At 37.9% G+C, this 12,054-nt stretch overlaps 1 protein-coding gene and 1 long non-coding RNA gene across 2 annotated transcripts; both read left to right on the top strand.

Annotated features, from left to right (window-relative positions):
• Positions 1–2,049: 2,049 nt before the first annotated feature.
• Positions 2,050–7,873, top strand: LOC116420758 (immunoglobulin alpha-2 heavy chain-like). Its single transcript, XM_031947666.1, has 4 exons — positions 2,050–2,115; positions 5,080–5,225; positions 6,233–6,672; positions 7,456–7,873. The coding sequence occupies exons 1-4, from the start codon at positions 2,050–2,052 to the stop codon at positions 7,749–7,751; spliced, it is 948 nt and encodes a 315-aa protein (XP_031803526.1). The 3' UTR covers positions 7,752–7,873.
• A 247-nt stretch (positions 7,874–8,120) lies between these two features.
• On the top strand, positions 8,121–10,981 carry LOC116420739. The gene is made up of 3 exons (XR_004231155.1): positions 8,121–8,170; positions 10,062–10,175; positions 10,650–10,981. It is a non-coding gene; the product is annotated as an uncharacterized LOC116420739 (long non-coding RNA).
• Positions 10,982–12,054: the final 1,073 nt, after the last annotated feature.

Genomic DNA, 12,054 nt, shown 5'->3' with positions numbered 1-12,054 from the left:
TGATCAAGTTAGGATTTATACCAGGAATGCAGGGCTGGTTCAATATTAGGAAAACTTATCAATATAATTTGGCCATGTCAATTAAAAATTAAAAAACCTAGATCATCTCAATAGATGCAGAAAAAGCAATTTGATAAAATCCAACATCCATTCCTAATTAAAACACTTGAGAGTATAGGAATAAATGGTTTTCCTTAAAATAATCAACATCTATTTAAAACCATCAGTAAGCATCATATGTAAAGGGAGACAAACTAAACCATTCCCAATAAGATCTGGAAGGAAACAAGGTTGCCCCATCACCGTTACTATTTAATATTGTATTAGAAAACGCTAGCTATAACAATAAGAGCTGAGAAAAGTTAAAAGGAATAAGAATAGGCAAATTAGAAACCAAATTATCCTTTGCCATTGACATGTTATACTTAAGAACCCCAAATTCTGCTAAAAGTTTATTAGAAAATCCAACTTTAACCAAAGTTGTTGGTTATAAAATAAACCCACATAAGTCATCAGCATTCTTATATATCACTAACAAAAATCCAACGTCAGAGTTACAAAGAAAATTCCATTTAAAGTAACTACTGATAATATAAAATAATTTAGGAATCTATCTGCCAAGGGAAAATCAAAACTTTATGAGCAAAATTACAGACCACTTTTCACCAAATTAAGTCTTTGATCAACCAATTGGAAAAAATTAAATGCCTTGGATAGGGCCGAAACAAAAATAATAAAGATGACAATATTACCTAAACAATCTATTTATTTACCAATAACCCCAAAAAAACCATTTTAATGACCCAGAAAAATAACAACAAAGTTCCAAGGAAAAACAAAATAAGAATTTCAAAGGGGAATTAATGAAAAAAAATCAAATGATGGTGGCTTAGCTGTACCAGATCTAAAACTATACTATAGGCAAGTTACCAAAACCATTTGGTATTGGCTAAGAATAGATTAGTTGATCAGTGGAATAGATTAGGTTCAAGAGATAAAACGTCCAACAAATATAGCAACCAGTCTTTTTGAAAACCAAAGATCCCAGCTTTGGGATAAGAACTTACTGTTTGATAAAATTGCTGGGAAAATTGGAAACTAATATTAAACTAGGCATTTGATCCATATTAACGCTGTACACCAAGATAAGGTCAAAATGGGTTATGACCTAGGCATAAAGAATAAATTATTAATAAATTAGAGGAAACAGGATAGTTTACCTTTCAGGATCTGGTTGGAAGGGGAAGGCCTTTATTGACCAAAAAGAACCAAGATCATTACTGATCACAAAATAAATTTCGATTATACCAAACTGGAAAGTTTTTTGACAAACAAAACTAAATGAAGACAAGATTAGAAGGGAAAGCAATAAACTGGGAAAATATTTTTACAGTCAAAGGTTCTGATAAGGTTCATTTTCCAAAATATATAGAGGAATTAACCTAATTTAAAAAATCGCCATTCTCCAATTAAAAAATGGTCAAAGGATAAGAACAGACAACTCAATGAAGAAATTGAAACTATTTTCTAGTCATTGGAAAAAGTGCCCAAGTCATTATTAATCAGAAAATCAAATTAAGACAACTCTGAATACCACAACCGTCGATTGGCTAAGATGACAGGAAAAAAAGATGATTGTTGGAGGGATGGGAAAACTGGGACATTGATTCATTTTGGGGTGGGTTGGCAAATCCAACCATTTTGGAGAAATAATTTAACTATGCTCAAAAAGTTATCAAACTTTCCATACCCTTTGATCCCAACAAGTGTTACTACTGGGGGTTTAATCCCAAAAGGAATAAAGAAGGAAAGGGACCTGTATGTGCACGGAATGTTTGTGGCAGCCCTTTTTAGTGGCTAGAAACTGGAAACTGAAATGTCCATCAGTTGGAGAATGGCTAAAAATTTGTGGTATATGAAAATTATGGAATAATCCTGTTTGGGAAATGACCCAGGATGATTTCAGAAAGGGCCTGTAGAGACTTACAACCGACGCTGAGTGAAATGAGCGGGACCAGGAGATCATTATAACTTCAACAATTTTAGATGATGGCCAGTCCCAATGGATTAAAGGCCATCCTCAAGCCAGATCATCCAAACATTTCTAATGGAACGGTAATGAACTGAACAACTATACCCAGAAAAAGAACTTTCGGGAATGACTAAAAACCATTTTGAATTCCCAGTCCCTATTTTTATACACCTGCATCTTTGATTTCCTTCACAAGCTAATTGGTACAATAATTGAGTCTGATTCTTTTGGACAACAAAAAATGTTTTGGTCATGTATACCTTATTTGTGTATCTGTTATATTTTAAATTATATTTAAATCTACTATCATCCTCATCTAGGGGTGGGGGTGGTAAGAGGTGAAAAAATTGGAAACGGTTTCAAATTGTTTCTGTAAAGTTACCCTTGTTTTCCTGTAAATTAAAGGCTAAAAAAAAAAAATAAAATAAAAGCTATAATAAACAAAGAAGGAAGAAATAAACTAAGGAAAAATTTTTTATGGCTAAAGATTCTGAAAAGGCCCATCTCCAAAATATATGGAATAGTTGACCTAATTTATAAAACGCCATTCCTCCAAATGATAAATGATAAAAGGGATTGGACAATTTTCGATGAAGAAAATTTAAAAACTATTTATAGTCATATGAAAAGATGTTCCAAGTCATTTTGATCGGAAATGCAAATTAAGACAACTTGAGATAATCACACCTGTCCATTGGCTGATATGAGAGGAAAAGATAATGACGAATTTAGAGGGGCTGGGGAAAAAATTGGGACACTGATGCATTGCTGGTGGGTTGGAATGGAAACCCTAAGAGCAATTTGGAACTATACTCAAAAAGTTATCCAAGTGTTACTACTAGGCTTAATTCAAAAAATAATAAGAAGGGAAAGGGACTTGTATGTTGAAATGTTTGGGCCAGCCCTTTTGTGGTAAGGAAAAGGCTGAAAAATTGTCATATATGAATGTTAAGGGGTTTTGTTTCCCTAAGAAATGGACCAGCAAGGGAAATGAACAAGAGAGGGTTGGAGGAAAAACATGAACCAATGCTAAAAACAAAGCCGGAGATCATTATAATAACAAAAATACAAAATGATGATCCAATTCTTGATGGGCATTCCTTCAACAAAGGAGGGATCCAAATCAATTAATTGAACCGTAATGAACCAAGAACCAGCTAACACCCCAGAGAAAGAACACTGGGAAATGTTTGGACTTTACAACATAACATTTCTACTTTTTCTGTTAATGGCCATTTTTTTTTCTTCTCAAGTTATTTTTACCTTCTTTCTAAATCTGATCTTTCCTGTGCAACAAGATAACTGTATAAATATTTATACATATATTGTATTTAACATATATTTTAACATATTTAACATGTATGAAATTATCTTCCATCTAGAGGAGAGAGTTGGGGGGAAGGAAGAGAAAAGTTGGAACAAAAGATCTTCCAAGGGTCAGTGTTGAAAAATTACCCATGCATATGTTGTATATATAAGACCAAAATAAAAAATAAAATTAAAAAAGAAAATTATCTATGGTATCCTTTATTAAGACACAGTTTCCTTCCTAATCTCTTTTAATTAGATCTTTCTTTGCTTTTATTGATCAGAGATAAAATTCTACCCTTACTTTTTTTACTTCACCTGAACCATATTAGATTCTCCTCCGGACCTTTCCTCTGTTGTATCCCTTTTGTTTTAAAGGGTGTTTCCTGTAGGCAACATATTGTAATTCTGGCTTTTCCAGTTCTATCTGATTTGTTTTGTGGAGAGTTCATCCTATTCCCATTCATGGTTAAAATAACTAAATCCAAATCAAAATATCTGAAAAAAATTCCAAGTCAGGGTATCAATTGGAAATGGAAAAAAAACCTGGGAGATACTATCTCACACTTCTCAATCTAAGAGTCTCTTCTTGAGACATAACATAACAGAAAAGGAAAATGGCAAATACTGGATATCAAAACACTGTTGGTAAAAGTTGTGAACTGGTTCAATCATTCTAAAGAACAATTTATAGTGATTTAGTGACTTAAAGTAATCCCAATAGACTTTGGACAGAAAATGGCAACTGCATCCAGAAAAAGAACCAAGGAGACTGCATGTAAATCAACTCATCTTATGTTTACTTCTTTTTTCTATTTTTTCTCTCCCATGATTTTTCCCTTTTTGCTCTGATTTTTCTTTGCCAACATGATTCACAATGTGTTGTGCATTAAAATAAACAAATAGAAAATTAAAATCTTTCTGCACAAAAAAAGGAACAATGTAGAACTCTGCCCAAAGAACTATAAAATTGTTATATAAAATATATAAAGAATACCCTTTAACCTAACCATACCATGGTTAGATCTACATCCCAGAGGCCAAAAAAAGGGTAAAGGACCTAATTGTATAAAAATAATTTCAGTAAGTCTTTTTGAGATGGCAAAGAATTGAAAACTGAGGTGATGTTCATCACCTAGGGAATATGTGAACAAGTTGTGATGTATGATTGTGATAGAATACTATTGAAAACTATAAGAAATGATAAAAGTATGGTTTTAGGAAAACCTGGAAAGACTTGCAAAGGGAAGTGAGCAGAACCAGGAGATCATTGCACCCAGTAATAACAATAATGTAATGATGATCAGCTGTGAAATACTTAGCTACTTTGATCATTACAATGATGCAGAATGATTCCAAAGAACCATGATCCAAAGAAGAACTGATGAATTCTTCAGGTTGAAGCATACTTTTAAATTTTTCTTTGTGTTTTTAAAAAATATGACTAATATGGAAATATGACTTCACATATATATCTTATATCATATTACATGTCTTCTCAATGTGTGTGGGATAGGCGGGAGGACAAGAGAATAAATTGGAACTCAAGGTTCAAAAAATGAAAATTAAAAAATAAAATCCATGGATCACAAAAAAATAACAATAAAAATTCTTAAGTAGAAAAAAATCCCAGATGAGAATTATGTCATCATATGAAATTCTGATGATCTGCAATTCATCAAACTGGTGTTGGAAAACCCTTCCTGGATGCTCTCTGAGAGTCTTCAACGTTTTTGCAGCTGCATCAGGGTCCTATCATTGACTCCCTGAAGTATTTCCAAACACTTTGGTTCAAGATTCCCAAGATCCACAGTGATATACATCAGTGCAAATATCCACCTATCCTACCAACCCCTGAGACATTGGTTAGTTATAGTTTGGACAGGTGCCTATCAAGCCAAGGTTTAGAAGAGACATGCAACTTAGACATCTCTGGGAAATCATGGTTGGTTCTTGAGATTTTCCAATTCTTCTTGACTATTATTCAGTCTAAGATCCCCCAATGGATCCCTGAGTGGAGTCCTCTTTCAAACATTCCTTTGTGTTACCTGGATTAGCCTGAGAATAGATCAGTCAAACTCATACAAGTCATTTAATTCAGCCACCCCAGAAGACATGTGGGGGACTGATCTTAAATCCTGCAAAAGTGAATCTCTTCCCAAATGTCTAGCCTGCCTGGAACCTTGATGTGAAGTTGATTTAGAATGTATATCCTGAGATCCCTCACAATTACCTGAAGATCTTTCCCTGGGCTTCATTACCTTGATGAGTGATTTAACTCTTGGGACTTTTAATTCACTTCCTGTCATCCTCATGTTCCTCCACCCTTTCTAATTATCTGGAGACAAGGGGTTTAGGTTCCTTCCTGTGTCACCGTGAGCAGCTCAGTGGGAAAATTTTGGTCCTGGAACAAAACTTTCTGTATTGCCATGTAAGTTTCTGTGTTTTCAGGGAATGTGTGTAGGGGTGGTGAAAACTTGGCAGAGGAATTTCATGGAATGAAGGCTACCAAGGGGTGGGGGAGGGCTTTAGGTTGGATTGAGGGTTCCAGTCACTCTATGATTAGACCTGGTGAGCTTCTGAGATCAACACTGTTTTCAGATAAACCCTCTCTCTTTGCTCCAGGAATCCCCAATCCTGTCAGTCTACTCTTACCTATGAACTTCTATCTCCCTATCCTTGAGGATCTGCTGACTTTCAGAGCCTCTGATAATCTGAGAAGTCTCTGACCCCAGGGATAACTCCTTTGAACCTAGGACCACTCTTGATCCTTGTGATTCCCTGGATCCTACCAACAATCTTTCTTGCTGCTCTGGGTCCTTTGTCCCCCATACTCTTCCCTAGGTCCAGGCTAGAGGCAGGGGAATAGGTCAGGGTTAAGGTATGAGAAAGTTCAAGGGAATCAAAGTTCTATCTCCTGGGAGGAGGTATCAATGGACTCCCCCTACTTACTCTACCTCCATCTCTGCTTCATTCAGTGGAACAATCAGTGTTGAAAGAGTCAGGGGGAGGCTCTCATCAAGCTGGAAGCATCCTGAAACTCAAATGTGAAACCTCTGGTTTCCAATTCAAGACAAGCAAACTTGGCTGGTACCTTTGGGCACCTGGTAATGCCCCACTAGGATTGACCAATCTCAGCAGTAGTTCAACAGATGTCACTGAAGACCGAATCACCACCTCCAGGGAGGACAGTAGGAGCCGAATTTTCCTACAGATTAAGGACCTGGGTCTCAGAGATTCTGGCCAATACCATTGTGTAAGGAGGGTGGGCCCTGGAGATGACACAGACAAATTGGTCTTTGGTCTTGGGACAGATGTGACTGTGGAGACTGGTGAGTACCTCTACTATCACAGACCTATGAAAATCCTATGATTTCAGGGCACATAGTCACTGCTGAACGCAGACCAGAAACAGTATTCCCCATCTCCTGAGCTCCTCTCTCTACCACACTGTGCTCTATGACCATACTCAGCTAACATTCCTTCTCTAGTTTTAATCCTTTGAGATGGATTATAATCAGGGTCCTGAACCTACTGCCTGTGGGCCAGATGCGGCAGCTGAGGACGATTATCCCCCTCACCCAGGGCTATGAAGTTTCTTTATTTAAAGGCCCACAAAACAAAGTTTTGTTTTTAATATAGCCTGGCCCTCCAACAGTCTGAGGGACAGTGTACTGGCCCCTATTTAAAAATTTGAGGACCCCTGTTAGGTCAGTCAAGGGCTACAGAATCATATCATCATAAAATCCAGTGACTTGGGACACTCAGCAATAAAATCCTGAGACTTGTCAACTTGAGGGACAATCAAGAATTGGGGGTTGTTGGGAAAGGGAGAGGAGACTGATCTAGGGGAAGTACAGGCATATGAGTTGGGCACTTGGGAAGCAGCCTTTGAGTGGGGTTGGGACAGGAAATGGGGCTAAGGTTTGTTTTTACAGTTAATTTGGTCACATGAATTTGTTCCCTACATACAGGGACAGGCTGAAGTTAAGAGCAGGGCAGGAAATTAAGTGGTAAAGATTGTTTTTCACAGCTATATGTTGTTCAAATGTGTGCCTTTCCCACATCTGGAGCTAGGTGCAGGGAAGGGACAGGAAACTTTCATTTTCTTGCAGGACTTGGAAACCCACTATCACCCAGTGTGTTCTTGGTGAGGAGTCAGGATGCTATGGCCTGCCTGATCAGGAATTTCTACCCCAAGGAAATCCATGTGTCCTTGGCATCCTCTGGGCCTTTGATCTCAGCCCAGACTCATACTCTGGGTCCCATGGCCAATGGCAATTACAATGCCATCCAGATTGGCAGGGTTGGTGAGAATCATACAGTAACCTGCACAGTGAAGCACATTGGAAAAGAGATGAATATGTCCCACAAGCCAGGTATGATTAGCCCCTGGGGTGAAGAAGACTGAGAACAGGGGTATTTTAGTCTAAGAAGGGACATTGTATGTTCACTGAAGAACAGGGACAGGGATATAGGCTGTCTGGGGATGGGATAATACAAAATGCTGAGTAAAATTTTAAGCAAAAGAAAAGGATTCTGAACTGGAATGTGGGTCCTAGAATGGAAAGGACTATTCTAGCAAAAGAGTATCCTAATGCTGAAGGTAGGAATTCTAGTCTGGGAAATGTCTTAGATTAAAGGGGCATCATGGTAGGCTGGAAAGGTGATTTCTGATGTTGATGGGGTTGTGTACTGAGAAAGCCAATCCTGGGGTCATTGAGGATCAGAGCTGTGTCTAGGAATGTGTTTCTTGCTTCAGGTCCTAGGACAAGACCCTGGAATTGCCTTCTGGCCAGAAACAATCTTCCTCTGTGCAGGACCTCATGGGTGAGTTAAAGATTCATGATGAAAAGGTAGAGCTAATGAGATTGTACCTGAGAGATTCATAGGAAAGAAAAGTGTATTAGTGACCAGGAGGGAAACTGACAAAGCTTAGAAGTCACCAGGAGGCAAAGTTAGCTCTGATAATGTAAGGAATACCTTTTTGACTGTTAGGACAGTTCAAAAGTGGAACTGGCTATCTGAGGAGGGTAAGGAACCATCTCCTTGAGGATCTTCCAGAAAAAACTAAATGAGAACATTTGGGGGAATATTGTAGAGGGAATTCCTTCCAGGCACAGGTTGGAGCATTTAGCTACTCAGGTTCTTTCTAAGTGTGCCAGTTTCTATGTGTCCTCCTTTGATAATGAATAATCCAGGGTTCAGAGTGACAAGAGAGTGTGTCATATTCATAGTGCGAATGTGTCATGATTCACGGATCAAAGTATATATTATCCAAGACTCAGGAAATATGATATTCCATAAACTGAGCTAAACTCTCCTTGCTCTTTCATAATTCATTTTCTCTTGATTCTTCACAGATTGCTCTAGACCTTCTTTATTCTCCTTTCTACCCTTATCTTCCATTGTTACAACAGACATACTATTTCAAATAGATTGTAATAATTTCCTTTAAAATTATTCTTTCTGTTCTATCACTGTTTCTGTCACTTTTCATTACATGCTTGAATTATTCAAGTGATTTTCCTCATCTCAATTTCATGTCAAATTCAATATAATTTAACATGTATTTACTGATTACCTACTTTGTGCAACACATTGGGGATTCAGTGGGAAAAAATGGAAGACAGTCTTTGCACCCAAAAAGCTTACATTCTATTGGAGGGTAGAATACAACATACAAATAGATAAATATATACATGATTATTTGTGGAAGGAAATAATACCAATAATTAAATGAGTGAGATCAGACTTTCTGCTTGAATTGGTTCAAGGACTGAGTGCTGAAGTAAGCTAGAAATTCTAAGAATGGAGGTAAGGAGGGAATGTATTCCAAACTGGGGGTGGTATGAGGGGAGCTGGGAAATAGAACGCAAGTTGGAGAACAGCAAATAGGCCAGATGGATTGAAAATGGAATATGTGAAGGGTCATTAAAACTGGAAAACTAGATTAGAACCAAATTGTAAAACTGCAATCTGTCCTGAGTCAATAGTGGGAGCCACTGAAGATTCTTGAGCTGGGGTAATGACATGGTTAGACTTATGGTTTAAGGAAAATAATTTTGAAAACTGTGTAGAGGGTAAATTTGAGACAAGGAGAGATGGAAAAGAGGAGGTTCGATAGGGACCTGTTGTGATAGGTTAAATAAGAAATGATGAAACCTTGAAGTAAAATAGTGACTGTATGAATGAACAAAAGAGAGACAAGAAATGCAGAATTAAAAACACCTGACAACAGATTGGATTTGTGGAGTGAAGGAGGGGAAAGAATTGAGGATGGTGCCAAGATAAGGAAACTGGGTGACTAGAAGGATGGTGGTTCCTTAAAATAAATATTGCAGTTTATAAGAAAAGTGTTTCTAGAGGAAAGGTGATGAGTTTTATATTGTTCACACTCAGTTAAGAATACTTAGGATATGCCTAGGTGGAGTCAAAAGATCTAAATTTGAATCTCATCTTTGATTCCTATTAGCTATTGACCATGGACAAATAATGCAAACTCTCTGAGCTAATGTTCTTTATTGATAAAATGGCAATAATAACTGGTAACTACCTCATGATATTTTGGTGAAAATCTCATGATATATTTTATAGATTGTTTTGCAAACCTTGTAAGCCCTACATAAATGTTAGCCAGGATTAATGTGTCTACTATTTAGGGTAGTCCTAGAATTCAGCATGTTTCCTCTTGACCATCAATCACCATTGCTCCCTGCAGAAGGACCTGAGCAGGGGAACAAGCTACTCTTCAGTGTACTGTTCATGAGATTGCTATTCATGAAGACTGTGGCCATCAATGTCCTCTTAAGTGCCATGGCCTTGATCTTCTGAGGTAAATGTCTAACTTCTCTTACCATTAATCTTGGTTTCCTTTCTGTTTTCTCAGATTCTCCTCTGTAGTTCATAGCTCAACCTGACCCTTTTCTTCATTGTTCAATTTGTCTTTTTCATATTCTTTGTCCCTCAGACTCTCTTTAGTCCCCTTGTATGCTTTGTTCATTTCTCACAGAATCCTCTCTGACCTGTCATAATTTTTCTAGGGATTTTTCCTCATTCAGTATGCCCCATTTGCCTTTCAGCCTCCTCTCTGCTCTGTTCTCTTCTCTCTCCTCTTGTATACTCTTTCATCCTTCTTCAGCTTTCCTTCAGACTCCCTTTCACCCTGGTCTCATTTCTGCCCTCTTGGTGTCTTTTCCATCTTGTTGTCTCTCCTTCTTCTTGAGACTGTACCTTAAGGGAGAAGCTGAGGACAAGGCAATATGTTTGGCATCTGACTCTGACTTTTGACTTCCTTCTGTTTCTCCAGGAAGAACCTGAGGAAGAGGGTCCAAGAAGCTATTGCTTTGATTCTGGATCTCTCAGGGATCCCAGAATGACTTCTGGATAACCTCAAGATAACGCTATAATGATATCAAGGACCCAAAATTATCCCTGCTACATTCAATCTTCTTTGAATAGGAGACTCTTTAGTCCTGAGTCTACATTTCCCATGATATAGCATTTCTCATTTCTTTACTTCTACAATAAAGACAAGAAAACTTTGCTGGACTCTGGGCTTCTATGTATTATGGTGGTTTATGTAAAAGCTAAGTCTATATGGATCTGACAATTTAGCCTTCTGTGATGTCCTCACCTCATCCCCAACTCCTTTCTTTCTATTGGAAGCTGACATGGGTCACTCATGCCAATGAGAACCTGACCACGGATAACAACAGGGAAAAGGAGTGAGATTGTGTGAACTAACGGAAAGATGATAATGATGATATTGACAATGATAAGAACTAGCATTTATATAGCCCTTAAAGGTTTGCAAAGTCCTTAACAAATATCTCATTTTGTTCTCAGGGCGCTATTATTATATCCATACTTTGAAATGGAAGTAAACAGATATGTCAGGATCACACAGCTAGCAAGTTTCTGAGATCAGATTTGAACTAATGTCTTCCTGTCCACTTCCTGTCCACTACTGTGCTATGTAGGTACCTCTACAAGCTGCTCAGAGGTGTGACATTTTGGTAGAAAGTATCCTTCAGAGTAGCTAAGTGGAAGGGAATACAGAAATTGTAAGAAAAAGGGGTAAGAAAAGGGAAAAAATTCTAAGATGGAGGGGAGGGATCCTAAAATGGGAGGGCTGTGAGAGGCAAGTAGTGCTCACAATTTTAATACTACGGAGGAGGGTAAGAGGGAAGGAATGGAGAAAAGCATAAGAAGGGGTTAACAAGATGGCAAGTAATACAGAATTAGTAATTTTAATCATAAATTGAATGGATAAACTCCCCAGTAAACTCCCCCATAAAGCAGAAGTGATTGTTGAAAGGAAAGCTGCTCCGCGACCTCCAGAAAACTAAGAAAAAACATTATAATATCTGACATACTAATATCTGTTGAAGTACCGGCTAACTCTCTGCAGGGCTTCAGGGTCAGCCAGAGCCAGGATAAATCAAAGTCCTTGGTCTTTAGGGGAAGACATGAAAGAGGCAGCCAAGCAGAATCCTGCATTCTTGAGTACAGAGCCACCAGCCTCTCACCTTCTTGTCCTGCCACAAAGTCACTCTCTGGCCCTGTCTCACCCAGCCCTCAAATCCTTGTCTTCAATTATCTTAGCACCAAACAGAACATTCAGTAAGCACCAAACTGTGAGAAGAGCCATTTATCCAAACATATGCTAATAGAGTCATTGTCTCATATGGAATAGGTAATTATCTTTAAGT

This window comes from Sarcophilus harrisii, chromosome 1 (genome assembly GCF_902635505.1).
Source record: "Sarcophilus harrisii chromosome 1, mSarHar1.11, whole genome shotgun sequence".
In the NCBI taxonomy this organism is placed as follows: Eukaryota; Metazoa; Chordata; class Mammalia; order Dasyuromorphia; family Dasyuridae; genus Sarcophilus; species Sarcophilus harrisii.
The sequence above is the reverse complement of the archived record's forward strand: the minus strand, read 5'-3'. Positions and strand labels throughout refer to the sequence as shown.